Source organism: Manduca sexta, chromosome 25 (genome assembly GCF_014839805.1).
Source record: "Manduca sexta isolate Smith_Timp_Sample1 chromosome 25, JHU_Msex_v1.0, whole genome shotgun sequence".
NCBI classification, from domain to species: Eukaryota; Metazoa; Arthropoda; class Insecta; order Lepidoptera; family Sphingidae; genus Manduca; species Manduca sexta.
Genome location: NC_051139.1, coordinates 9,507,761 through 9,535,202, shown reverse-complemented (window position 1 = coordinate 9,535,202; position 27,442 = coordinate 9,507,761). Strand labels below are relative to the sequence as shown.

General features: G+C 38.4%; 2 protein-coding genes across 3 annotated transcripts; one reads left to right on the top strand and one right to left on the bottom strand.

Annotated features, from left to right (window-relative positions):
- The first annotated feature begins 406 nt into the window (after positions 1-406).
- LOC115455735 (zinc finger protein 423 homolog) lies at positions 407-22,908 on the top strand. Its single transcript, XM_030184411.2, has 8 exons — positions 407-1,036; positions 10,482-10,699; positions 17,624-17,766; positions 19,242-19,449; positions 19,588-20,226; positions 20,324-20,608; positions 20,720-21,049; positions 21,815-22,908. Exons 1-8 carry the CDS (start codon positions 934-936, stop codon positions 22,643-22,645), a joined length of 2,757 nt encoding a protein of 918 aa, XP_030040271.2. The 5' UTR covers positions 407-933; the 3' UTR covers positions 22,646-22,908.
- Positions 22,898-27,423, bottom strand: LOC115455745 (mucin-2). 2 transcript variants are annotated; one of them, XM_030184420.2, is made up of 7 exons: positions 25,990-27,423; positions 25,622-25,911; positions 25,378-25,539; positions 24,911-25,008; positions 24,568-24,828; positions 23,718-23,919; positions 22,898-23,146 (listed from the first exon to the last, which is right to left on the bottom strand). In XM_030184420.2, the coding sequence occupies exons 1-7, from the start codon at positions 26,639-26,641 to the stop codon at positions 22,985-22,987; spliced, it is 1,827 nt and encodes a 608-aa protein (XP_030040280.2). In that variant the 5' UTR covers positions 26,642-27,423; the 3' UTR covers positions 22,898-22,984. The 2 variants fall into 2 exon arrangements, with proteins under 2 accessions (XP_030040280.2, XP_037298521.1); XM_037442624.1 differs by having other exon boundaries at positions 25,622-27,423.
- Between the last annotated feature and the right edge of the window lie 19 nt (positions 27,424-27,442).

Genomic DNA, 27,442 nt, shown 5'->3' with positions numbered 1-27,442 from the left:
TAAATACTGTTTTTTGAATGGGAAATTATTAAATTGTTATTTTTAGTCTTATTTTTGCAATAAGCATAAACATTAACATTCATAATTTTTATTATTCTATTGTGAGGACCATAATTATGGCGATGATAAATACTTTTGTATTTAAACATTTAACATTTTGTCTTGTCGCTACGGACGATCAAGGTTTACAGGTTATTTAAAAAGGTTTCTATTGTGAAATCTAGCTAATAAGTTATCACGAGGACTCAAGTCAAAAATAGTTGTTAGAAGTTGTTGTAAAAGGCAGTAAGTGTAAGGAGGAGGTCGTGTGGGCGGGGCGGGCAGGCGGGCAGGCGGGGCGCAGGGTGCCGCGAGGCCCGAGGTGCTGCCGGGACGGGCGCCGCAGCTCGCCCACCGGAGCCGAGCACTCACCGCCACCGCTCCAGTCGCGCCGCAAACGCCACTGTCGGCACGCGCACGGTTGCATGGCTGCACTCCGACACGGCCATCAACAATCACGCACAACTACCAATTTGTACAAAACACCGTGGTTAGCCTTCACGGTGACCGGTCCAACAGCTCACAACAAAATTTAAAACCACCTGTAATCGGGAAATAAAGGTGCGTGCCATAAATGATTGTCTCTAATTAAGTCGATCGGCAGCAGGCACCCAAATAATTGCCGTGAAGGCAGCGTACGAAGCGCGCGGCCTGCGACGGGCGCACCTTCGATTAGTGGCACCTGTCGGACACGCGACGCGCATTAATTCGCACTCGCAATAAATGCCCCCGCGAACAATTCCAAAATAAACTGGAACCGATGCACCTGCGGCAATCAGCGGTCGTCGTGCTGCAGTCCAACTGTAGGAGGTGTCCGCGACGGCTCCGTGTCGGCCGCACGGACCCCAGTGCCCGCAGCGCCCAAGGACTGCTCGCCGCGCTCTTCTTCGCGATATGATCATGTTATTCAAAGGCAATAGCAGTAGGCTGGAGCACTTGATAGAGAAAATTCAGGCAAATAAAGAAAATCACGACGTCATATCAGAAGATATAAAAGGTAAGATTCTGCATTACGGACCTATCTTTTCATGTACAATAAATGGCTAATGAAGATAGTTACGGTACATATTATATCCGTAGATAAGGTGCGTACTGACTTAGGTAAATTTTAGGCGAAGTGTTTGTGAATAGGAAACATAGACATACGTTTATGTAATTCTTTATAAATTAGCACAAAAGCTTTTATTTCATATATAGATCATAAATTTATATAAAAAGTTTTATTTTCAATGTAATTTAATAAAGGCACGTCGCTTATATTAAATATAACTTTACATAATAAAATACGTCGCAATCAAATACCTATAATAAGAAAAAATAATTATCAAACGGCAAATTTAATACGCTAATGATCGAAGCGCAGTCGCAAAACTCATCAAGTGTGGCTTTATTCCTTTTTATATAATTTGTTTTTCCATACAGTTGTAATTAACCATTTGTTTTGTCTTAGTTAAGTATATTTATAAGAAATAAGTAGGTATATATTCAATTAACACAGAAATTCATTGATTATAATAATTAACATTTTTATCTAAATATTTACTTTGATTCACCATTAATTGGAAAGTAAAAAAAATATGACGTTTAAGTATAGCGTCTTATTAGACACCAATCCTTCACACAAATACATACAAATTAAGTAATAATTATATAACTTACATTGAAAATCTTTGGTTATCCATATATTTTTAGGCTTTTATTATATGCTAGTAGTGTACTGGAAAAGTATAAATTGATGTATCCATTCAACTTCTATAGTCAGAGGAATACTATCCTCTAGGGGCTGGGATCCGACCTACGACTCGGAAATGCTGTCAGCAAATGTTTTACGCGCCAATAAAACACGGTTATACAACAGCGATACCAAAAGTATGTTTAAAACTTATTCTTTGATTTAGATAGCGTTATATTCCACACATTTTGATAATAAATGAATTTAATATATGACTCAATTTAAAATCATTTAGGACTTCTTGAATTGTTATAAAATCATCATGGTCTTAAACAAACTGAATGGATACACAGCGTTGTTTGTACAAGTTGTATTACGCACTGCGAAGGACCGTAAACGGCGTGCCAATAATTTAAAAAAAAAATAAGTATCTAAATATACTATAAATACTTATGACTTTTTATCAAGCAATTTTACATTCTAATAATTTTTTTGAGTCACAATAACATCAAACGTAATTTTGTTTCTAAGTACTTTTTAAGTTCGGTTGCTGTTGTGTAAAAGGCAATTCGAAAGATTTCTTAGTATGATCAAGAAAGTAATGTGAATAATAAATAATTCTCAGGAACTGCGTTAAGGCAATGTTTCTAAATCACACGACTCAGCGATTATTTTAAAGCCTAAATTAATGTGATGTGATTTTGAAATTAGTTAGTTGAAAAGCAGTTTCTTTGATATCGTAATTAATGCCTGGTTCCTAGTAGACAATCCATATTCCGTAAGAATTAATTTAAGGTTCAAATAGAAACTATTTTATACAAAATTTTAAAAATGTAGAAATGTTGGCAATGTTATTGAACCAATGATACTATCGAACACAAAACTCGAACGGAACTCAGAAATCCGGCGTAAGTGAATTCTTGGAGATAAAATTTAAATACACCGAAGGAGATAGGAAGTAAAATAGTACCTTTCACGTACTTTCATTTCACGTATTTTAATATAATATGGTTAACCTGTTTTACTTTAAACATTTTAAAAACTTTGTATATACGTTTCGGTGTAGTTAATTAAAAAACAAACATATTTCAAATTTTCCCACGATGATCTATTAATTTATAATGCTAAAACCACTCTTATTATTAAGTCAAATATCAAAGCGGTAGTTTAGACAATCAGTAAAATAGGTGATAAAAGATGATTATTCGACTTAAAAACGGATATCGTTAAAAAAATAATTAGCCCCATAAGTAAATATGTTAACTGACATAATATAACGCAGGGTTGATATTGTGGGTTAATAAATGTTGACTACCTCGATGGCGTAGTCGCGCATACGCGGTACGAGGACGATTATTGCGGTGACGTCATTGGTTCGAATCCCGATTCAGGCCAAAAACATTGTGACTGGGATTTTCCATCTCAAAATTATTTAGCCACAGCTCGAAGTCAAGAAGTTGTCGGTGTGATAATCCCGTGCCCCGAAAAGCTCGTAAAGCCCTTGATCCTGATCTCGTTCCGGTCACATCAGGTTGCCGTCTCGCCAGACTATACGAGGAAAGAACAGAATATGCACCTTTATATTGCGCACACACTTTTGCACTATAATATGTCCAGTGTACCTGGCTAATCTCCATTGATATTTATGGCCATGGCCGAAATTCGCTTAGGAAGGAATTCAAATGTTTGAGAAAACTCCTCGCGAGTTAGTATTTCTATTTCATAAAACGGTGTCGCATCGCCAACAGCTCTCAGCTCTCTCAGCAATTGAACTCTCTCCCCTCTCTTGAATGAAATAAAAAGTGACACATTGTTTTATATACTAAAAAGCCAGCAAATTACATAGTGATGTTCTTACAACCTACATACATATCAATATGCACGATGCAATGGTCTAAATCAAAAAGGCTGTGGTTACATTATGGAACTATACGGAACTAACAGCCTTTTCGGATTTGGGAAGAACGAGAGAATTTGACCGTTGCTCTCAACGTTACTCCTTTTAAACGACAAACATACTATAATATTTAGTTTATTTGTGATTTCTCAAGAATAGTATGTGTCAAATATGAACAAAAGTTTCTTTCTGTAAATACAAACATTTTATAACCCTAATGTGATAAAAAGTATTCTATAAAATAAAATTACCATGCGTGTCTGCGATTTCAAAATGAAACTATTTTATGACCGCATTCCACGGATATCTAAACATAAACAGGCTATTATGTTTGCTGTTTGCTTATATTGATTTGGCAAGTAGATACTTTTCACGTTCTAGGATACATTTCTAGGATAGCGTGGAAAGATGATTACGCGGGCAGAAGCAACAGAAAGATCTAGCAAGTAATAACTTACATATGAAACACATTAACCACCATTTTTAAAATGTCTTTAAAAATATGTCCCGCTCGTTCGTTATCGTAATCAATGAGTTTGTTCGCTGCAGATGCTCGCGGAAGTCTTTCACTCATTTACGGACTGGGCTTAATTAAATTTTTATTTAAATTTAATTCAAGTAAAACAGTACTCACTTCACGGTAAAATGTTACATTTGTATCCATTGGGTAGATAATGATAAGACTGTTTATAATGCACTTTCGTTATCAGTCACCTGGTGTGAATGGGAACGAAAGGGATGAATATTAATTTTAAATTATTACACAGATTATAAATCAGCCAATCAATTAAAATCGACTAATCAGTTCGGAGTTGGTGTAGACCGATCCTAATAACTGTAATAAGTACTTCTACACATAACTAAGTGTATTTTAAATAAACAATAACATTATGTAAATCATTTTATAGCGGTCCCGTCACAACAACTTCTTAATACAAATAATATCGTGCATCTGCCTTTTATTGAACATTTTATTAGTTTTTTTGCATCCTGAGTGTTAGTTTTTAAGCTTTGATATCATCTTACATCGAAATGTATAACATATTTTTATTGTGGTGTTTACAAGACTTTTTTTTAAATATGACTGGAATTTAAATAATACTATAATTGATCACAAAACCAGTATCATCCTTATCAGATGATCCTAGTGAGCACAAATTGGTGCAAATATTACAAATAATTATAAGGAATGAATCAATTAAGAAAACCATACCATAAAAACCTTATACGCACTCCATAATTAATAATTAAGGAAGTGTTAGTCATCAGTGAATAATTGGTACATATGGATTTACTTGGAACGCCACTTCTATGTCAAGAATTTAAAACGATAATTAACCTTATCCAATGAATAGGTACTCACTCACTATAGAGTGTAGATGTTGCCTTGTAATACAACATTTATAGAACTGATAACTTGTATTGGTGCGGGTTCATGGGAATAATGTGTCTTCCCCATAATAGAATCAATATGAAAAGTGTTATAGGGTACCTATATTCTTAGTAATAGTAATATAAAAAGTTTCGGTTTTTAAGCTATTCGTCATGAAGCTAGATTGTTATCTTAATGATGTATTGTGTAGTAGGTACTTACATCTTAAAAAAATAAGACAGAATCCAATTAAGTTAGTTATTAAGAAATTAAATGACGATTTTGGAATAATATAGCACGAAATATTATTGGTACGATACAAATTATAGTTGAAGTAAAGTAGGTACCTGTTTTCGGTTGAGCGACTAACGATCGTCGCTGATTGCCGAGGCGCCTGCTGAGGTGTCGCAGACGGCGCAATTAGGAAGTGCGCTTCCGCCGCCCACCAACAGTCGCGCGGCGCCAGTCGCCACCGACACCCGAAGAATTGCCTGCAATCAGGAACGTAACCGAGATGACAATTGACCAAATCTGCAACTTATTGTTTCCAAGAAACTCGGCTTGAGTACTTTCGCGATTGATGCAAGTTGTTTTACACTAATTTCCCTCGTCGCTCCCTGTTGTATATAAATTATAATTTATACATGATATTCGGTGAAATATAATGAATGTATATAGCGACTATAGCTTAGTTGGGTGTAGAACGGACTGCCAAGACGAATGTCCGCAGGCTTAAATCCCAACGGCACACACTTCTGACTTTTTAAAATCATGTGTGTATTCTTTGTGAATTTATCGTTCGCTTTAACGGTGAAGGAAATCATCGTGAGGAAACCTGCACATCTGAGAAGTTTATATTTATAACTAACTGCTACTGGGAACTTCCTGGAGATCATCGTTGTAATACGAACATCGATTTATTCATCCTCATGTGTTTCCTTCGGAAAAGCATGGGTCCCATCCGGTCGTCTGGTTGTCCTCAATAGATTAGGAACCTAGATCGTATATTGGGAAAATTAACTTAGGGTCACATACCCCGCATGTCACAAGAATTAAACTCAGGATCAGGAGCTCCATATGCCGCAACCAAACTACTTCGAAACTTTTAAGTGACAAATTACTATAAAGTTGAGATAAGATAGGATAGGATGCTTTTTATTTTTATTATAAATATGTGCTATCTGACTCCGTGCCTGTGTGCAATCGGTGCTAATTACGGCTATCCTTCTACCAGCCGACGCGATATATCTACCACTTACAGCTAATATTGCATGTATCCCGTTACAACTGACTTGCTCAAATTGCCTTTATTTATACAGGGTCTGGTTTGGTGCTTTTTAAATTTAGCCTACATATTACATCGGTCAATAAGTCCCGAGCCTACGCAAGAAAAACATTTTTTTTGACATAATTCGTTTTTATTTATCAAGATAGTCTCCTTTAAAAGTGATACAATCGATCCAGAGCTTCTCTAAAATTTCTATACCCTTCCTATAAAACGATTTGTCTAACCCTTCAAAATACGCTTCAGTTTCAGCGATCTCTTCTCCATTTGGGCCAATTTTTTTTCCGAAAAGATTTTTTTTTCAGTTTAGCAAACAGGTAATAGAAGCTGGGAGCCAAAACTATAGAAATGGCGGGTGAGACATCAACTCAATCTTTAATTCATGCAGTTTTGCCATTATGGCGACCGCTGTGTGACCCGACATTGTCTTGATGGAAAACCACTTTTTTCTGTTGCATTTGAGGCCGTTTTTTCGCGAGTTATGCCATATAATATTCGCTATTGATCCTTTCTCCCTTCTGAAGATATTCAATGAATATTATAACTTGCGCATCCCAAAACACGGAAGCCATAACCTTTCCAGTTGATATTTGTGTTTCTGGTCGCTTTGGACGCCTTTCGTCGGTTGCCGTCCATTCAATTGAATGGACGTGCCGTTTTGACTTTGGAGGGTAGTGGTAGACACAGGTTTCATCCGTTGTCACATATTGCAAGAAAAATTCCGTTTTATTTCGCCTTAAAAGCTCAAAACAACACTCTGAGGCTTCAACACGTTGATGCTTTTGGTCAACGGTGAGCAAACGCGGTACCCACTTTGAACAGAGCTTTCTCATGGGCAAATGTTCCTGCAAAATGACAAATGCATTGCCTTTTGATATCTTTAGAATGTTGGCTATCTCCTGTAACATCATTTTACTATCTTCCAAAACGATTTTTTTTACGTTTTTATGTTATTTGGAATCACAACCTCATTTGGACGTCCTGAGCGTTCAGTATCATTAGTGTCTGTATGCCCACGTTTACATTCAGCAAACCAACGTTAAACTGTTGCTTTTGATGGAGCAGAGTTCTCATAACATTTATCGAACCAAAATTTTGTTTCAACGGTATTTTTTCCTTTTGGAAAACAATGTTTAATCAACACTCGAAATTATTTTTCGTTCATTGTTTTAGAGACACTCAAAGTAGCATCACTAAAATCACTGTAACGTTTTTTAAAAATTGTTAAAAGTTTATGAAATTTTGACATGTGTTACATAGAGGTCAGTAATTTAAGGAAATCGGTAGTATTTATCCGTAACAGCGCAATTTATATATTAGGCTCGGGACTTATTGACCGATGTGTTAGTTACCAAAATTACCAGCCAGCAACATCGCATCGAATTTCGAAATCTAACCGCGGTGAATATTAATATAAAAACTTATCTATTTTCCAAAACATAAGTTATTTTAATATATATGTAATATAGAACCAATTAATATTTTTTTTTTGTTAATTATTAGAAGTAATTTATTTTTTATGTTATTAGTATGCTTTATGATTTTTAACTTTTCAACGACTCAATAATATTTATTTTATATTCATAACTTGTTCCACACGGCATACAATTTTTATATATATATATAACGGCAGGCAAGGTGTATGCTCGTTATCGTCTTCCATAGCGTATTACTACTAAGTATCGTGGGCGTATGTGGGAATATGTCGGATCACAATAGCCGATGTCAGATTTTAGTAGTTGTAGTTTTTGTTCCAAAACAATTATAATTCCAACAACATAAACTACTACGGAACGCGAGACAGTCTCCACGCACCCACAGCACTTGACTCCAATAATATTATTCGATCATTTGATCTAAAACCAACTGAATTGCTAATTTTTTATAGGCTTGTCATTCTCTTTGACTGCTAGCTTTCGGGCCTTCTTGATGTCGTCTGACATCCTCGTTGTGCTGTGTAGAGAAGATTCTGTCGAATGCCATAAGATGGCGTTGGCGTTCCATTTAAAAAATTAACTCGATGACGACATATATATATATATATATATATATATATATATATAAAAAAAACAAAAATGAATGCTTAAACTGTTTTTTTTTATCTCATTCGCAGATACTTTGAATTTAATTCGATAGTAAATTCAAAGTTGTCGTTATTTTTGCCATTAGACGCGGCTGTTACGCACGTCCGGGGCGTGGAGTGGAGGGACGCAAATTGATATAAATAGTTCCTCTTATTAATGCACTGGAAGGGAAAGAAAATGCCTGCGAAATAAATATTATGAAACATTGGATCATATCTACTGGCAGAAAATTGTTTTGAACCAAATTTGCGAATATTTGTGACAAGTAATAGGAAATTATGAACGTAATTTTATAATAATTTAAATAAGTGCATCTAATTTTTTATACAGTAGAAGTACGTACGACAAATTGAGTAACCTCCTTGTGAAGTAGGTAAAAAATATTTTGTTACATTTGTAACATTCGCATCTAATTGGATATTTTATTAGAAAAATATATAATATTAAAATATATTTACACCAAATATATTTACAGCCAAGTTAAGTTAATAGATCTTACCTCGCATAGCTGAGATATTTTCATATACTTGTGTGCAGACTGCAACCTAGGCTAAATTAACTAAGTTTGTTTACGATATGCAACCAGCGTTACATTCATGTTATATAGTAATATATTATTAAAATCGAAACTCAAAACTGTTCAGTTTACCACTAATTACATGTTCTGAATAGGTAAATCTTTACTGGTTTACAAACAGAATTAATCTATCTAGGTAGCCCGTCAAACAATAATTAATATACATACTTATTTCATAAACAAGTCCGTTTTAGAGAATACTTTCAATAATAAAATTTTGAGAAAACGGCTCCGCTTATAGGATAATTAAATGAAAACATTAATGAATAATAATAATACAAAAACAAGATATTGAACCGTAAAGCTTTAAATCTTTGATTAACAATCTGAAAATCTAGATAAAGTAGTGGATACATTAACGCTAATAAAAATTAAGGAATTGAAAGCGGTTGCGCATCTGGGGTTTTTTCTTGCGCTGGTCCCTCATTACTCATCATTTGCGCTGATGCCTCTCATCATCACGGGCCATTCAATTTGTTTATATTTCACGCCACTCAGAGGTGCTCCCGGTGAAATACTCGCTCCTAACGCCAAAATATGGGGCTTTACCAATATTTATGATAGCTTTATCCGAGCCGAGAGCATTCGCGTCTTTCGTTCCAATGTTGATACTTTATGTACAGCCTGTAAAGCCTTTCCACTGTTATTATTGCTATTTATATGTTGAAGGGTAACATATTTCTATTAGATGCAGTCATGTATAAAAATAAAGCTTAGATGGTTACAATAAAAACTATTATTATAGGTGTTTTAAACTAAACGCGTACATAATATTAGGCCATTAAAATACAATTTAGGAATCAAAATTTTATTAAACAAGGACTTATAATTTATCTTAGGGCACGAAGGTGTCAAATACTGACGTTATTATTCAGATTGAGGTCGCTATCAATTACTCTTCCTGTCAGTAAAACTTCAACAAAATTAAGTTTATAATATTGAATTCATCAACCATATTATTATTCAGACATTTGTAGTCATAATTGAGTGTCGAAAAGATTGGCTGGAATGGCAAGCTGTTTGAATGTAGGGCCAGGATATGTGCATAGTTATATTTATCGTAATAGTAAAATGCTATGAATGATAGATGGTTAGATTTATTTTATTTCACAATTTTACTCCAATCATTGAAATAGATTTCGAGCGTGTTAGTTTATTTGACATTGATTATCCTCGGCTTGGTTTGTTATTTATAAGGTATAATGTAACAAAATACTAGTTTCATTACGAATTTACGCCATTTTCACAACTAGTTATGATTACTCTTCTTCTATTTGCCCTTATCTTGTGCTGAAAGAACTGATTCTTCACAAGCATCTGCTTGCCTGACTTCAACCTCTTTGGGATCTAGACCCGGCTAAATCATATTTAATTATTTAAACCTACATAAAGAACACTTTATGTAGGTATTATTATTCATAACCAACAGGTTATGAATAATAATACCAGCTCGGTACAGCGAGCACAACCCTCCTCTATTACTAAGAGTGTTATGAAAAGCTACGTCTATGTAATTTACATAATATACTGAAGAATCTTTGTATTTGTCGTACAGAGGCGCTGGGGAGCGTAGGCAGCACGGCGGCCAGCTCGTGGCCGTCGTCGACGCCGGAGCCGTCCCCGTCGCCCGCCTCCACGCCGACGTCAGCCGACGCCGCCGACGGCGAGCCCGAGCCGCCCTTCACCCTCGGCGCCACCGAACACACTCCCTATCAGTGCCAATTCTGCGATAAAGCGTTCCCCAGACTCTCCTATCTCAAGAAACATGAACAGGTAATTTAAAATACAACTGAATATATTTAAATTTATAGTACAATGTTTGTGATAAATGTATGATTTCACAAATATAGTAGGTGTATGTTCAATAATGATGAAGAATTATGCAAGCAAGCAACGCTTTAATCCTGCTCGGAGGACCCGCACGTCTCACAATGTAATTTGTCCGGACACTAATTGTTATCACAAAACTTAACTGACTGCATAAACAATGCGGCTGTTTCTACCGTCATATCTGTGAATTCACAGTGCGCTTCCACGAGACGACTCCTTGCTTCATTAGCAAGTAGATACCCAAAACGACCCATTTACGGAGACGGTGCGTAGATATGCATCGCGCTCGCCTTGCAACGCGTCGAGCGTCGAGCACTGAGGGCTGTGACGTGCGCGGCCATTACGCCGCCCGTACATCTCGGCTCCTTTGTGTTGCGGCGATCTCGCCGCGCTACGATTACGACACACGCCGCGGCCCGCGACAGATCTAGCTGCGATAGGACAAATAGAAATGTCACTTTGCATGCCGCAGTGAGCGCGACGCCTACGCACGGATACACATCGACACGTATGCATCAAGTGGCAAAATCGTCACCTCGTAAAACCTTAAAAATGAATTGAGCGTTCGTTTGGAATGCGTCGGGGAAAATAAAGTTAAACGGCGGTCGCAAAGGATTTCATTAGATTATCTGTGCGGGATTGCAGTCATCGTTGCCCTAGTGGCGATATCGATCGATGCGTGCACATCGCGGCGGCCGGCGAGAGCTGCGGGATGCGGCTGCAGCGCCTGCCACTAGCGGGTGTGCGCCGACAAATGTATCGGATGATGATCGCGTTCCCTTTGCGTCGCGAAATCGCGACAGAACGTTGACGGCCGGAAATAGGTTTGCGATAACAACTCCCTAGCTTCACTCGCCACACCTTTATCATCGTGCCGCTGCTTGGGAAAGGCGATCATTATAAGAATAAATCAATTACCGAGACCACGCATAGCCCCTATTAGTCGCTAGTTCGTTGCGCCTCGGGAGAAACCGTAAAGAAATAAAAGTCTTCGAGAAAATATTACTTCAATACTGAAATGCAATTAGATGCTTCAGTTTCTAGCTGTTCGATTTAATGAAGCCAATTGCTTAAATATCCTTATAGCTGAAAGATCTCAATGAATTGGCAATTATTTTGATATCGCAACCATAAATTTACAAGTACGTACAGTGCATACAGGTATCCCAAATTGTGTTCAAGTGGTTGAGTTTCGAACTGTTCGCGCACACTGTTTATTGGTAATGTGATGACATTTTACGATTGGATCCACTAATTAAATGGAAGTAATTCTGTTAGGTTTTGATGCGACATATGCAGCGTTTTCAGTACAAAAAAATATATATTGATATAAAAAATTATGCTGACTTTAATTGTGGGTACATGTGCTCATAATAAGTCAAGTAAACTTGGTTGTTGGCATGATAAAGCGGCCATAACAATTAAAATAATTTTTATGTGGGTCCTTCCCTCAATAAAAGTTGAAAAAGACGTTCCGAGCGGTCGAGATTCACATCTTTATTATCGGTAGGCATGAGCACCAACAACTTAGAGCTACTGTTTCGAAGAAATCACTGCATATGAGAATATTAAGATTTTTCATCACCTTATCAGTATGTCCATCATTTTTCTGCATAGCTTTAGTGGACCACCGTTTCGAGGCGCTCTTGGATATTATCATATGGCTTTAATCATTTTTGTAAATCCTATGCACTTAGATTGTAACCCAGAAAATATGTGCGGTGACTGGCTCATAGTTGACCCCGAGGTCTTCCGCCGGTACGGCGCGGCGCGGCGGCGGCACCTGGTTATGAGAACCGTCGGCGCGGCGCTGTTATTGCACCTGAGAAAGTCTCTCAGTAGCCGCGAGACGCCTGTTTTTGAGGTTTTATCGACTATCACGTACGCCTTTAAACTAGTTTCAAATGTTTGTTGTCGCGCGGTACCGTGTAAGCGGAATAACGCCATTCCGTGTTTAATGTCAGACGCTCTCACGTTGTTTAAATTTGTTATAAACCGTAATATTATTTGCGTGCCTTCAAACCATAAGCTGAGCTCGGCGTCGTGGTGGGAGCAGCACGCGGCGGGCCAGCAGGACTCCGCGATGCACCCAGGGGCCTGACCCCCGCAGCGCGGCGCGTTCAGTTCGCCTCTTTAATTCTCATACTAACCAAGATGTCGACAAAAGTTCAATTTGTAAATAAAACTTACAAACGGTTAGATTTGCAAACCCGTTAATTCGTATAGTCATTAAATTTATTTATGTTGTTTCTTTTATGGGCATGTTTGTTGTTAAGCATCCGTGGCAATTCATTTGTGAGTTTTATGACAAATTCGGCATTACATATAGTTGGTGAAAAGTTTAAGTGCAAATAGTGCAATCGTTTTGAAAGAGGTAAAACTGCGGATTGCGTTATGTAACGAGGCACAGCGCTCAGGAGACATGAGTGTGCTTGTTGCAACGGAGACTCGATTTATCGCGTACGGACGATCGGATTTATTAATTCTGTCGGAGGCCGATTGCTCTAATTAAGTGAGCGAGGTAAACATACCGCTGTCATGTTTATGTGATGCTCTTACGCCACGGGCGCTTCGTGGTATCACTCCGGCACTCCGCCGCGCCGCACGCGTCACTTGTAAATTCACAACAATGATTATAATTCATGTGTTACATGATAATCCCGTCTGATTTGCTTAGAAATAACACATTGGAAGTTTTATATCTAAATAATTTAAATAGATGATACAGTCGCTCATACAAAACTAAAGGTTTCTAGTTTGAACGCTTTAAAATGTGATCAGACAAAACTATATTTTGTGAAAAATACTAGGTGTGAATAATCATATTATAATTAAAAATAGATCATAAAATTATTGAACTGTATTGGTTTAAATCTACGATTACTTAAATAAAATGAATTATAATAATTTGTAGAGCGCCCATAAAATGTTATAGATAGTATGTTTCTTTGTATAAAGATTTTTTTTTTTTATAAATATGATAATAATATTTTTCGTGAATTGAATTATTTCATTGCTCATCTATTGTTATTTCTTCCGTAAGGCGACTGGGCACTGGCCTATTGCGGTTTGGTAGAGGTCATAAGACTACGAAATTTTTAAACCTTTATTTTCATATATTTTCCATTATACGCGGATCACCGCGTATAATGTTCTCCTTCAATATCAAATGATTGTAAATAAGGAATACACACGGAACTTCAAATAGTAATAGTGCTTTGATGTTCACCTAAGTCCTCGATCTAGTAACGGCATAAACAAGATACATAATGAAATATTCACACGACGGTAGTTAGTAATCGATCAACGGGTCTAGTGACGTTTGTCATAAAACACGTCTGAAACAAGTGGCGAGTGGCGACAGGAAGAGCGGTGCGGTTCCCGCCGGAAGAGCCATCACTTAGCACAATTATACCGGACTTCTGTGATGCCCGTAATTGCTGTTGGTGCAATCACCTACAATACATTGCGTATAATAGAGCTTATTACTTAACATAAAAAAATTATATTTACTGACCGGTACAAACAATGTTTGCTCTTAAAGTTAATAACGCAAAATAAAACGTAAACGTATAATTGCTCCACATTTGGATGCACAACATGCGTCAGAAAGAGGTAATTGTAACATAACTCGACTAAAATAAAGAAAGTAGAATGAATGCGCAATAAAAACATTATACTACAACAATAAGTATAATACAATGAATTATCAGAAATATCATTATTATAGTAAACTTCCGTGTAAGGCATTAAAACTATTTTAAGGAGAGAATATGAAACATAATACTCAGTGAACCAGTAATAATGTATTTTCTAAACCATTCAACTAATTATGAATAAGATTGCCTCGGTGGCGCAATTGTATAGCGTGCGCGATACGAGTACCTCTCGGAGGTCCCCGCTTTGAATCCCGCGTTGGGTTTCGTGATAAGTATTTTTACCTAATTAGTCTGGAACTTGTGCCCGATACTGCAATAAGTTCGCACGCTATCATATCATGGGACGGAATACAAATGGCCCAAAACTGGTGCAATATTTGCGCCTCCGCCTTACCATTTGGGGATAAAAACGTAAGTATTTGTCAAGAGAAGAAGTTTAAATTGCCGTTCTCACAGAACACAGAAATGTTTTCTGACCATTCACAATCATAACAAAATCGTAAACTATTCAACAAGGTTTGTTCAGTTTAAAATGATGATTTAGTACTTAGTAAATTTTATGGGGATATTGCTTTTGTAAATGTAGTTGAAAAAATATTTATTATACCAATAACACGTTACAGTTTGACCTATGTGTTGTATACATAGATATATCTAATATCTATATTTGGTTAACCCAACTCACAGACGCGCTAGCAAATTGATGCGACACTAATAGCAATGTCTAGCATTCGGTCCGTAACAATTGGGCTAAAAGACCGCAAGCCCTTCACTAAACTAACAAAATGTTAAGTATAATTCTCACCAATACTCACTTTCATTTTAAAAAATATGTGCCAGTACACAATTTTAAATTCAAATGTGTATGTCAGCATGTTTAGTGAAAAATATTTAGCATATTGCTTTAAACCGAGGAGAAGCGTAGTCATCATTCCTAACATTTGTTTAGCGTCACCGACATGAATGTCGCCGAGGTGGTCAATTAGTAGAAGCGTGAAATGGTTGTCAGTTCGGGAGTCTTATTGTTGCGACCAAGCCGTCACTATGCCCGATGTTCTGTGCTCGTCGCTTTTCTAGTTCATGGTGGTGCGAAGGTCGATCGTTTGAAAGGCTCTCATTATCTCGTTGCCACCAGCTATTCATAAGCATTAGGCACATTAGCATGTTCATTATGGCGTTCATGAATAATCCTTTCAGCGTGCGCGATATAGTCTTTTTACACGCACAAGGCTTTAAACTACTATACTTATTTAATTCAATTGTTTAAAATATTTTTATGTTGTAGATACATTTTTATGTATTTTGCGGTTTTTGTACACAGGGTGCACCCATCTGTACAAAGTAGTACAAACAAAGGACAGGATGTTCATTAGCATGTCACGAAACGTAAAATTTAGGAACCGGTCCGGTAGGCAGTTCGTCTTCCGATAATGCTTTTCACTGTTGACTGTCAAAGTTTATCAATATTTGATTTTACCAAATTAGCACCCGAACTTTGTAAAACCGTTTCGTATACTAATGCATTATCTAAATTTAAACACCACTACACTAGGAAACGAATTTTTATATTTTACAATATAATCCCTTTGAAAGTAGTAGTTAATTATATTAGCAATACACAATGGTACAGAGTATTTTTGCTCCGTAAATTCCTGGTTTCATCTTTGAACAATCAAGATATTACGATGCTTTATAAGTTATAAAGCATCATTACGATGTGCATTTTCAAACATCATGAATAAAATGTTTCCAAAATGGTTATTTTGGAAACATTTTATTCATGGTGTTTGAAAATGCACTTTATAGGTTCAACCGTCTTAAAAAAATCTAGTTATATATTTTATGCATATTTAGATAATAATCCGTGTACGACAGAATGACAGAGATACAATTATAATATGATATAACCTGCAATCTCAGTTAGGAAAACATTTTTAAATCATAAAGTGAATCAGTTTATGTAATGAAAATTATGAAATTAGTGCATAATATGTAAAATTAAGTAGTGTTCTGTAATATTTTATGGAAAAATATTCAAATATGGCTTAGTGTAAAAAGCGTTCTATATTTATTCCCTTATAACAAACGAAAATTTTTATTGGCAAAGCAAGTTCAAGATCTTACCAATCGGATTGGAGATCAATCTCGTTACTTGTTAGGGTCGGAGCTTCCGAGCTGGCGTGTTTATAGCTCAGAGATATCAGTTCGCCGCGCGTAAAGCCTTTAACAATATCAGTCCAACTATTTTGATTTAAATATCTCTTTTGTCAGTTCTTTCATATAATTGAATCACGGTAAACGAGCACATTAGTTGATTATCGGCCTAATGGTTAACCCATTCGACTGCCCGTCAGTAGATAAAAAAGAGCCCTATGACTGTATTGTTATTGTAATGATAGCTTGTGCCTGTGGCTCCGCCCGCGTAAAAAAGTTATTGCGAGTAAATATTTTCTCGGCATAAAAAATAACCTATAATACTCAGGAGTAATGTAGCTTCGCATTAGTGTAAGAAAAATAAAAAACGGATCATAAGTTCCTGAGATTAGCGCGTTCAAACTCTTCACATTTATAATATTACTGTAGATTTAGTAGCGTTTATTGGAATAGAAAGATAAGACAGCGCCTGATACTTAACTCGTAATAATTTAAGTGTAACGTCTCTCAATACTTGATTAAGTTGTTCTTACTAGTAAGACCCCCGACTATTGGTTATCGTTTCTAATCGATCAATCGTCAAATGAATCGATGGGATCCAGTTGATATTTTATTTGAGCGTCACGACTTACCAGTACTGATCCCGCTTTTTTACTTTCTATTGACATAATGCCGATAGATGAGGTGGGCAGCTCACGGAGACTCGCCGGTAGCCAAGCTATTGTTCGCAGATTATTCTCACGATACTTTTTGTGACCAATGCACCCGGAGATTTCGTTTCAGTCATTGTCCAATATACATTTTTATCATTACACACGCCAAAAAGACAGATTTTCCGGGGACTCAATGACTCAATCAAAATGTTTGCTGAGATTGCTCTAGCAAAAGGGTTACCTAATTAGTCTACCGATTCAAATTCTTATTTAATATCTTGGTTAACTCTACAATATATTGTGAACACCAAAGAGAGACTTCTATAATCTTTGTTGATTTTTAATCATATAATCTTGGTTGATGTTTTGTATAAACTAAAAGTGTATAATCCTTTTGGCAGACGCATTCGGACCAGATGCCATTCCGCTGTGAGTTCTGTTCAAGATTGTTCAAGCACAAAAGGTCACGTGACCGGCACGTCAAACTGCACACCGGCGATCGCAAGTACCGCTGCTCACACTGCGAGTCCGCCTTTTCCAGAAGGTGAGCCTAGTTTTTAAGTACTCAAAATTGTACAAGTGGGAGGCAGTATGTCGCTAGAACCCACAACATTAAGGCTGTGAATAGTGCCACGCATAGTTGATATTAATGATCTTAATCCCAAGCAATTGAAGACTAAATATGAGTGCACAGTTCAACGGATTCTCAAGAGGTGCATGCATCACAATAGATGACGAGTAAGATTGATTACCGAAGCCACGGGCACAAAGCACGCTCGCGGCCACGACGCGACGCGTCACCTTTTTCGTCACCTTACCGCGGTCACGTGACTAATTCCATGCAATTTGTCGTCCCAACGAACCGACGACTAGTGAAAAGAGGTGATGCACTGACAAATGGCGTCGAGGCTTACAAAAATAAAATAATGGCCGAGCCTAAACCGCTGCGGCGAGCGCGGCCATTAGTGGAGATGTTTGGGAGAACGCGTCTATTCTATGGTTTGCGTGAAAAGCTTCTTTGTTAGTTATGTTTGGCCGCACTTTATGTGCTTACTTATGCTTCGTATGACAAATTATTGTCGCTTGTCATTAAGAATGCATACTATGACCTACAGTGTGATGTTTTCGTTCAAAGGTTTTCGTAATAGATGCCAGTGTTCCTAGATTAAAATGTACACAGTTAAGATATTTTGTCACCTATGCGTAAGGCAATTGGAAATCATAAATAAATGAAACTCAATACTCAATAGCAATGGAACTAATAGTAGAATAGAAAATGTATTTCATTGTTTCGACCCCGGAGCGATATTTAGTTTGTAGTTTAACCATTTTCCGATCCCAGTAACTGGACTGAAAAATGAACTAGAAATCGGTTGAGTAAATTTTTATTTACTTGAAGCAGGGTGGAGAATCTTACTAAAGAAGTATACGTAAATAAATAAATGTTAAAATAGTTTTATATCTCTAACTTCCGAAATAAAGTCCGTAAATTCGTGCATTTTATAGTACTAGTAGTCGTCCAGTGGCCGAAATTCGAACCGCGAATGTATAATATTAACTGACATATATACATATATTTAATTTTCTGTACTCCTTTGTATGAACTTTAATTATGCTAAATCTCACACTCTGTGCGCGTAATGTGCTTCAAATGGGGTACAAAGTTTTTCTCTGCGTATTACTGTGTATAGATGTGATACACTATTATATAGGGTTACGGATATATATAAAAACATACTTTAAGTTAATGAATAGGCTCATTTATACTGAATAGGATGACAACCACTGTGCCGCCGCGGACCACGAAAAAGGTTGTTGTGTGTGGCTGCACATGTTTCTAGGTCTGATTGTAGCGGAATAAAAGTTCATTGTAGGGTCAGTACAATATTGTTATGTGTAAATTTTTATATCCAAGTAATTGTAATCATTTAAACTATGAATGCTATTAACGCCATCTAGTTGGTTAATAATAAAGTAAACAATTAAATATATGATTATTTATCTCGCATTATGTTTTAGTGATCATTTGAAGATACACATGAAGACCCACGACAATCAGAAACCGTTCCAGTGCACGGTGTGCAACCGCGGATATAACACAGCGGCTGCCCTCACATCGCACATGCAGGGACACAAGCGTGATAGAGAAGGGAGAGAGACTGAACGACGTAGACCTCTGCGCTGTCTGCGATGCGGGGAGGTATTCCGGCACCCTGATCTTCTGCAGGTATGCATGTTTTTGTTTCAAATTATTACAAATTACAAATATCATTTCATTAAAATATTATTATTAGGTATTCATTTTTTACTTCATAAATATTGTTTTCTTTATTTACTAAACCTCTTTTTATTCGATTTTCTCCAGGCGCATATGACGAGCGCACACGGAGTGGACGCGGCCGCTATGACTCCGCCGCAGCGCGTTGCGTCTCAACCGCCGCCCACGCTGCTCGCCTGCATTTATTGCACCAGAGACACATTTACTAGCATGGAGCAGCTTCAATTACACGTCAGGACAGCCCACTCGGCATTGTTAAATGGCGAATCGCCCATACCTGGCGTTGATCAGCCTGCGCCTACAGATCTTAGTAAACGGGCAACTGAAGAAGGTCCAGCGGTGAAGCGTTCACGCTCAGGCTCTGACACACCTCAGACTACATTGTCGCACAGCACTCTCCTTTGTAATCAGTGTGATGCAGCACTTCCGGACTTCGAAGCGTTTCGAACACATCTGAAGGCTCATATAGAGGAAGGGGGCGAGCTGACCCGCTCGAGCCCGGCGCCGTGCGTTCATTGCGGATCAACATTCGCGGATGCCGCTGCTTCTGAGCGGTATCTTACTTCTCATTATTTGGCCGTCTCCTGCGAATACTCGTGCCACAGCTGCGCACGAAGTTTCTCCGCCCCCGACGACTTACAAAAGCATCTGTTTGATCTACATGCCCATCATCTTTACCGCTGTTCTCTATGCAAAGAGATATTTGATTCTAAAGTTGCCATACAGGTGAGACATTTTCTTTTTGTGGAATTTTATGTTCGAACGTGAGTTATGCAATTTCAGTTTTGCAATGAAATTATTAACAAAATGTCTTTGTTTTCAGGTACATTTCGCAGTTGCACATAGTGGTGAAAACAAGGTGTGGGTGTGTCGGTCGTGCGGCGCAAGTGCAGGCTCGTTGCGCTCGGAAGCGGAGGGCGCTGCGCACGTGCGCTCGCGGCACGCGGCCGGCGCGGCGCGGTGCGCGTGCGGCGCGCTGTTGGCGGGCGTGCGGCATGCGCGGCCCACCCGCCCCTACCGCTGCCCGGTGCCGCCTTGCACAGACAGCTTTGCTGTGCAGTACCTACTCGAACGACACATGCAAATGCATCATACTATTCCGCACCAGGTACTTAATAAAAAACTTACCTCATTCAAGACTATATATTACAATTTAGACCAAATCTTATTTTGTAAAATTTGTTACAAATTAGTTCACATCACTTAACTTTATTTTCAGGTATTGAATGGTGAAATTACCAGAGGTAAACGCATTGAAAATAACAATGGAAGCGAAGGTGTAGACGAAGTTTGTTCTCCATCCAACACGGGAACGGAAAATCCTATCATCAATACTACATCTGGGGGTGGTGAAGAAAGACGGCGTAAGAATGGGGCCGTGGCTTTGCAGTGTGCATATTGTGGCGAGCGCACGCGCAGCCGTGCAGAATTAGAGGCGCATACACGTGCGCACTCCGGTGCAGCGGCCGCACGCCATAAGTGCCTCATTTGCGACGAAGTGTTGCCCTCCGCTGCCGTACTTGCCGAGCATAAGCTCACTCATTGCAAGGTAATTTTTATTTACCTTTGAATTTACATGATACATTGTCAATTTGAGATATTTGGTCAATTACCCAATTACTCGTAGTTTTAATACATTTTTGTGTATGGGGTATAAACATTAAAAAATCTTTTTTATTTAATTGATTTAGTCCTTTTTATACAATTATTTAATTACAAGTAAAGCAAGGAAAGGAATAGGGATTAAGAAAGGGATTTGGGTCTCCGAAAATCACACACATAATATTTAACGAGACAGTGATGCTACTCCGGTCGAGAGACCGATTCAAGTTGTCCACAAATATTATGTTGTCTTTAAAGGGGCTCTACCACTTCAAGGATTAGGTCACTTAAGATTTAGATACAGTGGTAAAGAAATAAAAAAAAAAACAGATCAGTATTCATTGAGAAGGTAGCAACTAGCAAGGTAGAAGGGAATTAGGAAAAAAAGATGGTGGATAGGGAGGGACATGAAGGTAAAACATGAAATGGGGGAGCGTAATATAAGCAGGGAGTCATCAGATCAATCGCAGGTACCTTCTAGCTTATTGAAAGGTATAAACGACAGTCTAGCTTGCTTATCAATAATTATCACGTATCACCTTATATATATCATACCTTATATCGCAGTATACAAATTAAAATAGCATACTATGTATATCCATTATCCATCCTTAATGCAAAATATACATATTTCATCAAGAATAAATTATAAAATTACAATAGTATAATTTTCCACTGAAAACTTAATATTATAATATTTTTTACATTACAGGTAGTAGCCGGTGACACTTGCTCACGCTGTCGTGCACGTCTGTCGTCCGAGGAGTCCTTCTTGAATCACATGGCGCGTCACCATCCCGCACTGCCTGCACCATGTGTGGTTTGCCGACAAACCCTCGCGTCGGAGGCGGAAGCACGTCTGCACGCGCGCTTCCACTTGCGCCCAAGCGAGGATGAGCAACGATGCGCTATATGCCTCAGGGCGCTGCCTGAGAGCGAAGGGGGTGACGGGGCAAGGGCTTGTTCCGCATGCTACGCGCGACATGCGGCTCCTCGTCCACCGCCCCCGGCCGACCACGACTGCCGACTCTGCCGCCGCGCTCTTGGCTCACCTACGAGACTTCAAGCACATCTCATCGAACACACATTTGCTGGCATCGGCGCTTTCACATGCTACTTGTGCTCAGCCGTCTTCACAAGTGCAGCTGGGCTGCAGCGACATTTACCCGAACATGCTTCTGCGCCACGACCGTATGATTGCGGACGATGTGGTTTAAAGTTCTTTTTCCGAGCTGAATTAGATAACCATGCCTTTGTACATTTGGAAGAAGCGGAGATAGCCCAGCGAGCGTTTTACGAAGCGTATGCTAGAGGGGCGGCTACTGCATGGGCAGCTCTTGCGCCGCCAGAGGCTCCAACGGCAGTGGCTACCCCGGCTCCCCCTCCTCCCGAAGTAAAGCATGAACCCGAGATAAAGGAAGAGCGTAATGACGAATATATTGAGGTTTCGTCCCCCCCTCCCCCTGCGCCGTCGCCGCAGGCGCTCCCCGCCACGTCAACCTCGCCAGCGGTGGTGAAGCAGGAGAAGCCAGACGAAGACTGAATGGATTAGTGTACCTTATCGTCCGAGACGCGGGACTCAGCCCGCTGCAATACTAGATTACGTCCGTACGTGCTATGAACCTGTATATAGCCAGTTACGTTAAATGTTAATATATCGTTGACTTTGCGTTTAGAACGCGCATTTCTTGTAATTACGTAGATCGAACCATATCGTTTATGTTGATTAGACATGGTAAGTTTTATAATGTTTACATGCCTATTTGTATAAACTGTTAAATAATAAATTATTACATTAAGCTTGAATGGCGTTTATATGCTATTGTACAATATAATATCGTCTTTACTTTATATTACTGATTTTCTTCAATGTTTCGTGAGGTTAAGTTGTGGCTACTTGCGCTTGAATCCACGGCAATAACCCAGCAATGTTCACGTAAACACCAGACACGTTTGCGCTGGCGCATCCTAGCCCCCAAGCTACTAGTCCTACAGCTACCCATTGTCCGTTTTTCTGGCACACCAAGCCGGACCCTCCGTCACCCTAAAAAAAAACCTTATATTATGTAGGTAAGTCAACAATCAATCATTATAAGTAATTTACAACGAAACAAATTTATTTCATAGGTGTGACTATCAAATCAAACGATATTATGTAGGTAGGTACCTAATACGATAAAATGAAATTACGTCATAAAACTATTGAATGGGAAATAATGCATTCACAAAATGCATATTGCGTAAGCACTTAGAAATTTATCTACGTCAAACAAATATGAATCATATTATATCTAATGACGGGTTTTTTGCTACCGTTCTTTTATCGAATAATAGGTACATAATATTTCTGTTTTTTATTATTGTAGACGGGTGTAGAAAGACGTCTTGGCTACGGGTTCAGATTTAAATACTAAATACTTGCCGAGTACAGACGAATAGTCTCGAATGTAAGTGTGTAAACAGCTTATTCGATTGTATTCGTTAGTACTACCTAATTCATAGTCATACATATATCGTGCATGAATTATGCGCCCAGTTATTCGCCAATAGTCTACACAGTCAACAGCCCCATTATTTATAGTGAAATTGTTACTAGAATCTGATTTCATACTTACAGTGCAAGAGTCTTTGTTGGCTTCGCCCCCAGCGCATACAAAGGATGTAGTGTCGAGTACATAAGTAGGACCCAAGCGTGCACTCCTCAGCTGATTCTGACAAACGTCCGGGGCGACTATCGGCACTTCCACTTTCTTCAATATCTGTTGATACTGGCCGCTAATACCAAACATGTCCTTACCCCATCCAGACACGAAGCATCTAAAATACATTCAAATGGACGAAATGTGGGTATAAAATGGTACTTTCCTACGTAATTATAGATGTAACAGCAAACATTATAAAATTGAAGCAATGTGAAAACTGGGTGTTAAAAATGGTTTAGAAACGAGGTAGTAATTAATATTTCAAATATTGCAATGTGCAGGAGTGGGCGCGCAAACGCTTATCGCTACATTTTTTTTTACGTCTTTTTTTCATTTCTTGACACTTATCACTTATACCGAACATTAAAAGCTTAGAACTTGTTGATTTTTAACAGAATGTTAATCTTTATTGCTGTTGTAGAATTAATATGACGTAAATACTTGAAGTAATAAAAAAACGATGAATTAAATAACTTATTCTGTGGGTATCGTGGATTATTAAAAGCTACAAAATATAATTCACCATTAACTTATTACCTAAGATTATAAATACGCCGTAACCCTACTATATATTACATTAAAAAGAAACGATAGACCACCCTTCCCATACCTTCACAGTTCTTACGATAACTCAAACTCTTGGAGACGCATTTGTTACAAAAAACTTTACACATTTTTACACATTTCTTTCATAAGATTACTAACATTATATGAGGAAAAGTGTGATAGCATTATATGGATATAGATTACGTATGATTTTTACCTTTGTCCTGTGTAACTAGCATTGGCAGCAGATGGAAGACACGCTCTGTTTATAGTTTTTGCTGCGCCAGCCGACGGCGTGAAAGGCACTGCAGCCGTGAGCCTCAGGACAGTAATGTCAAACTGCAATGTGTTAACGTTGTACGACGGGTGGGTAAATACTTTCTGAACCGTGTACTCTTGATACGGTATTGGTTCGTATGTACCAGCAGCGTCCCATTCTCCGAGACGAACTTTGATATTCGGCGCTGTGCCTGAAACACTAAATAAGATTTTAGAAACGACGTTTTTTGATAGTAAGTACACAATTCTTAATAACTTTGTAATAAAATTTATTGACTTACACATACGAAGCGAGCCTGTGCGTTACTGTGACGACGTTCAAACTGTCTATGAGGACTCCGCCAGCAATGTAATCATTTTGTTTGGTAAGTATGAGAGCCTAAAAAAATCACATATTTTACAATTAATAGAGCAATCGTCATATAAATTTAACAATTAAGGTCGTTATAGAAATGTTATATATACCGCTTTAGTAAGGCGTCAGATGTCCTTAAAATAGATAATGGAAAACTGCACTTACAATATTTAACGCACAGTAGGTATTTATCTACATTTTTAACACATTTTTATTTCTTTTTAAGATTTAAATTTTAATTCACACGCTGTTACAACATTTACGTTGTTGAAATAGAAATATTATGTTGTATGCCATTGCCTGTTCTATGCAGAGGCCTTCTCCCGATTTTGCCCGTACCCATAAACTTTTGTAAACATTAAAATATTGTGTTTAAATTAAGGTAATGATTACCTGCCATGGAAATTCACCAAAATTAGCCTGTCCAGTAGTAGGAACAACAGCAGTTGTTGGTACAGTTTGTACAGTGCCACAAGCTATCTGTGTCGTGTCAACGATGGGAGCAGTAGTGTTGCCGCAACAATATTCCTGCCCCGACGGACATTGAGTTCCTCCCTGAAAAGTTTATAACAAGCGAGATTTCAAAGTTAACAACTTTATTACGAATAAAATAAATATAATTATAATCACGCCTTACAGGTGTTACTATTCTGACATCGATCATGCCAGCGGGTGAATTGTTTCCGTTATTAATACACGTGCCTGAAGGTACACATCTACAACTTTGCCTTTTACTTATTATATGTTTGTCATCTGTCTTTGAAAGTTCGTTCAAAAAATCTTTTATACTTATGAGTTGTACGTCCCTTCGTTGTCTTGGAAATCTGACAGCCGTGTCATACGACGGTACTTGAGAATCTATATCCGATCGGAATGCAGCTGATGGTCCAGGGGTAGTTCCAACTCTCGGGTCAATAGGAAGCGGCCCTGTAGCATTTTCATCGGGGTTAAATACACATACGGTATCAGGATCGTTACAAAAAATAAGTTGTAAATTAGCACCACCTGTTACAGTTGTCGCTGGAGGTGCTGTTGTCATCGGTCGTGGTGTTGTAACTGTCGGTGGCATAGTAACTACAGTTGGAGCTGGCGGCATAGCAGTTGGTGCAGCTGTTGTGAGGTTTCCTGGCGGGCGTGCAGTAGTGGTACCAGTATTCATATTACCTGAAGTTGACATTGGAGTCGGAGTTGGGGCTGGTGTTGGAGCTGGAGTTGCAGTTGGTGTTGGAGCTGGTGTTGGTACTGGTGTTGGAGCTGGTGTTGGAGCTGGGGTTGGAGCCGGGGTTGGAGCTGGTGTTGGAGCCGGCGTTGGAGCTGGTGTAGGCGCGGGCGTCGGCGCGGGTGTAGGCGCTGGTGTTGGCGCTGGTGTTGGCGCTGGTGTTGGCGCTGGTGTTGGAGCCGGAGTTGGAGCTGGAGTTGGAGCTGTTGTCGGAGCCGGTGTTGGAGCCGGAGTTGGAGCTGGTGTCGGAGTCATTGTTGGGGCGGATGTAGGGGTAGGTGTAGTCACATTTGCAGGTCTAAGCGTTGTCATTGCAGCTGTTGTTGCGGCTGTTGTCGGCAGTAGTATTGGCGCTGGCACACCTGGTACTACCACAATAGACGGGGGAGCATTACCGGGCAGTAATCCCAAACAAGCCGTTAATAGCCACAAACACATATTGACGAGGCAACCAGTACGTATGACATCCAAAGAGTATTTGACATGAATTTAATAGGATATGGTTGTAAGCCGGGTATTAAATATGTCCTTAGTATTGCAATACGCGGTTTTCCCTAGTAATTACAGCCTTCATGGTATAATGCGCTTGGTCATATGGCGATAAATTGTTGTAATCAACGAAATGTGGATTACAAAGCTTTTGTTGGTAGACGCATAAATGTTGTAATTTTCACTGTTATATAAAGACCCTAATTACAACCTTACCTCGCAACAAAATTATAATACATTTCAGGCAAGAATGACGTAGGTATATAAATATTTAAAATGTGTCATTAATATGAAAAACAATGATCTGTAAATACTAATATCTCTCGTCTCATCAATTGTCAATTTGCAGACTACAATATCGATCTAAAATGAAAATAACATCAGAAAATACCAAGGAAAAAAGCCCATTATGAACCCAGTTTTATAGATAAGGAGTTCTTCTTTTTTAACATCAGGAAATTTGAATAAGGTTTTTAAATCTATATAAATGTGAAACTAAGGAAGTCATTTCAGATACTTACTATTACATTGATGTGTACCCTAACCCTGTTTAAGTTAAAAGAAATTCTTCACAGCAATGTAATTTTATTAGAAGCCATAAATCTATATCTGTATACATAATATGTATATACATAATACATATTATATTATAAAGGGGAAGTTTTTTTATTTGAACGCCCTTATCTCGGGGACTTCCAATTCGAATTGAAAAAAACCGGCCAAGTGCGAGTCGGACTCGCGCACCGAGGG